The following is a 2,792-nucleotide window of genomic DNA, read 5'->3' on the forward strand; positions in this document are numbered from 1 at the left end:
GGGAGCCGTACCCCGAGTCGGAGCGTTCTGTCGCAGCCGCCCCGACCCCCCGCGGATCATGCGCCGTCGCCCCTGGCTCGCCGGTCCCACCGGGCTGTGAGCCCCCAACTCCTGGCCCATCACGGCCTGCGCGCGATGGGCAGCACTCACCCTTGCCCCTGGCTGCGGCTCCGACCTCGGCCCCAGCCGCGGCCCGCGCTCTGCGCTCTCCTCTTCTTCCTACTGCTGCTGGCTGCCTCCGTGCCCAGGTGAGCCCTCACCTTATGCCCCGCCCTCCTGGAGAGCTGGGACCCCCAGCCACAGGGGCCTCTGCGTGCCTGCTGGGGCAGGGGACCCTGAAAGGAGGGAGGGACGGTGTCGCAGGAAAGTGTTTGTGACCAATGAAAAGAGTACTCTCACAGGAGGGGATTGAACTGGTGACAAAATAAGGGCAGGCCAGGGAGACAGGGCAGTGCCCAGAAGAGTGATGGCTACTAGAGGGGGAAGTGTGTGTTTAGGGGGCAGCAAGTGCCAACCTGGAGTCCCTGCTATGCTGGCGGTACACACCTCACCCCAGGAGTAAGCTCAAATTGCCAAGCTTTACCTTGGAGATTGCCCCTAGGCAGAGGCAGGGGTTGGGAGCCCAAAGGGGGTTGCCCAGGTGGGGTCAATGAGAGATGGCAGCTAGAAGGGTTCTTAGGGTGCATATGCATGTGTATGTGTGTGTGTCTTTCTGTCTGTGGTCAAGTGAGCCCAGCAAGCTGACTTGTAAACAGCAGTCTGTGTGTGCACATGTGTGGATACGAGGGCTCATGGATCAATGTATGTTCAGATGAACATGTGTGTGAACTTGTGAGTGTCCGTGTGTATGTATATAACTATGTCTGATGAAGTGTGCATGTGGGTAAGTGCTCCTGCATCTGTGTGTCCATTTCAATGTGTGCAGAAGTGTGTCTGCATGAATGTGACTGTCTGAAGCATACCGTTGGGAGTGTCTCTGGGAGAACGCTTCGCTTGAGAGCATCAATGCCTGGGGATGTACTTATGAAATACTCTGTGTGCAGGCATACCGGATGTGTGCCCATTTGCACATGTTAATCGGTGTGGGTGTGCAGCCCTGTGGGCTGTCTTGGAGGGGAGGATGGTGAGAAGGTTGAGAAAAAGGAGAGTGCTTTGGGGGTATACTGATAGGCTCAACCCTCGAAAGCAGGGGTTGGAACTGAGGGATTATGGCCTTTGGGACAGTGTATATAATTAGATGGGGCCCTTCTAGCCCCCCAAAACGCTCACCCACCCCAACCCCACCTGCCTGCAGGTCTGCACCCAACGATATCCTGGGCCTCCGCCTCCCCCAGGAGCCCGTGCTCAACGCCAACACGGTGTGCCTGACATTGCCAGGCCTGAGCAAGCGGCAGATGGAGGTGTGTGTGCGCCACCCTGACGTGGCTGCTTCAGCCATCCAGGGCATCCAGATTGCCATCCATGAGTGCCAGCACCAGTTCCGGGATCAGCGCTGGAATTGCTCTAGTCTGGAGACTCGAAACAAGATCCCTTATGAGAGTCCCATCTTCAGCAGAGGTAGCTGCCTCTTACCCCTCACCCTTGCCCTGCCCACCCCATTCAGCACCCTCACTCCAGAACTGATCTACCAGCCATCCCCTAACCCACTCCCTCAAGCTGGCAAGCTCCCCAGATGCTCATCTCTTGGCCCTTGTTGCTCTCCTCCTGCCTCTTTCTGCTCTGGGCAAGTCCATGGTTGGGGGGAGGTGGGCAGTCAGACAAATGGGGCATATGTGGCTCCAGGCTGGGTTGTGTGGGATGCAGGTGGCAGGTTTCATGCCTGAGAACTGAACTCCTGGGTTATCCTGCCCTGAGATTGACTGCATAACTCAGGCCCAGGAAATACCCATATCGGTCACCTGTCTCAATTTACCCTATACCCAACTAGTAAATAGCATTTAAGATGAAGGGCCTGTGATGAAGTACCCAGAATCCACATGAACCTTTGCCCAACAGTGTAGGTGAGGGAAGCCTAAGCAGGTAAAACTATACTTCTGCAGAAGCCTTTCCCAGCGGGGAACACCACCAGCCTCTGTGTCATCCCTGCTGCCCTGCAAACCCTCTCTGAATCAGAGGCACTGGGTGTGTGCCTGTCTTCTGCCCAGTAGGCTTCACTTACCGTTCTGCCTATCCCTTTCCCCATCATGGCTGGGAGAAGCTGCAGCCTACTATCTGTCCGCCTCCCTGGACTTTTGGGTGACCCACCCGGACAATCCCGAGAGTGGCTTGGGCTGGAGATGGCAGGCGCTTTCCTCACTCAGTTCCACTCATACCCATCTCCTGCCCTGGTATTTTAAGCTTTGATACAGGTCTTTGGAAAAAGATGGGGGTCTTGCCTCCTGGATGGACCTAACTGGGTATATCTCTCCTCCGTGCAACTACTTGGGTGGGACAGCGTGGGGACCTGATTCCTTGGGACTTGTACGATTCTCAGGTGACAGCAGAGGAGGCCAGGTACCCCTGTACTCGGTGGCCTTTGGGCCCAGGGGCTTTTGGGAGAGTCAGACTTTAATGTACCCTAATTTCAGAAAGAACTGAGTCAGGGGCATTCCCTGTCCACCAGGACCTCTCCGCGCATCCCCGGAGCCCCCAGATCAGGGTCTACCCCAGCTTCCCCCAGCCCAGCCCCTGGTCGCCCGCCCCGCCCCCGCGCGCTCTCCCTGCTCCCTCCCCCGCGCGCCCGGGGCGCTGTTTCTCCCGGCCGAGCCCAGCCCGACGCGTGTGGCGGCATGCAGCCGCGAACTAATCCCCGC

At 57.8% G+C, this 2,792-nt stretch overlaps 1 protein-coding gene across 1 annotated transcript in view; it reads left to right on the forward strand.

The window, feature by feature from the left end:
- Positions 1-6: 6 nt before the first annotated feature.
- Positions 7-2,792, forward strand: part of WNT10A (wingless-type MMTV integration site family, member 10A) — a 9,951-nt gene continuing 7,165 nt past the window's right edge. Inside the window, exons 1-2 of the mRNA XM_010861211.1 lie at positions 7-248; positions 1,295-1,557. Of these exons, the coding sequence (XP_010859513.1) occupies positions 136-248; positions 1,295-1,557 (376 nt within the window). The 5' untranslated portion in view covers positions 7-135. The remainder of the gene's footprint in view (positions 249-1,294; positions 1,558-2,792) is intronic.

This window comes from Bison bison, unplaced genomic scaffold (genome assembly GCF_000754665.1).
Source record: "Bison bison bison isolate TAMUID 2011002044 unplaced genomic scaffold, Bison_UMD1.0 scf7180017864471, whole genome shotgun sequence".
Taxonomy (NCBI): domain Eukaryota; kingdom Metazoa; phylum Chordata; class Mammalia; order Artiodactyla; family Bovidae; genus Bison; species Bison bison.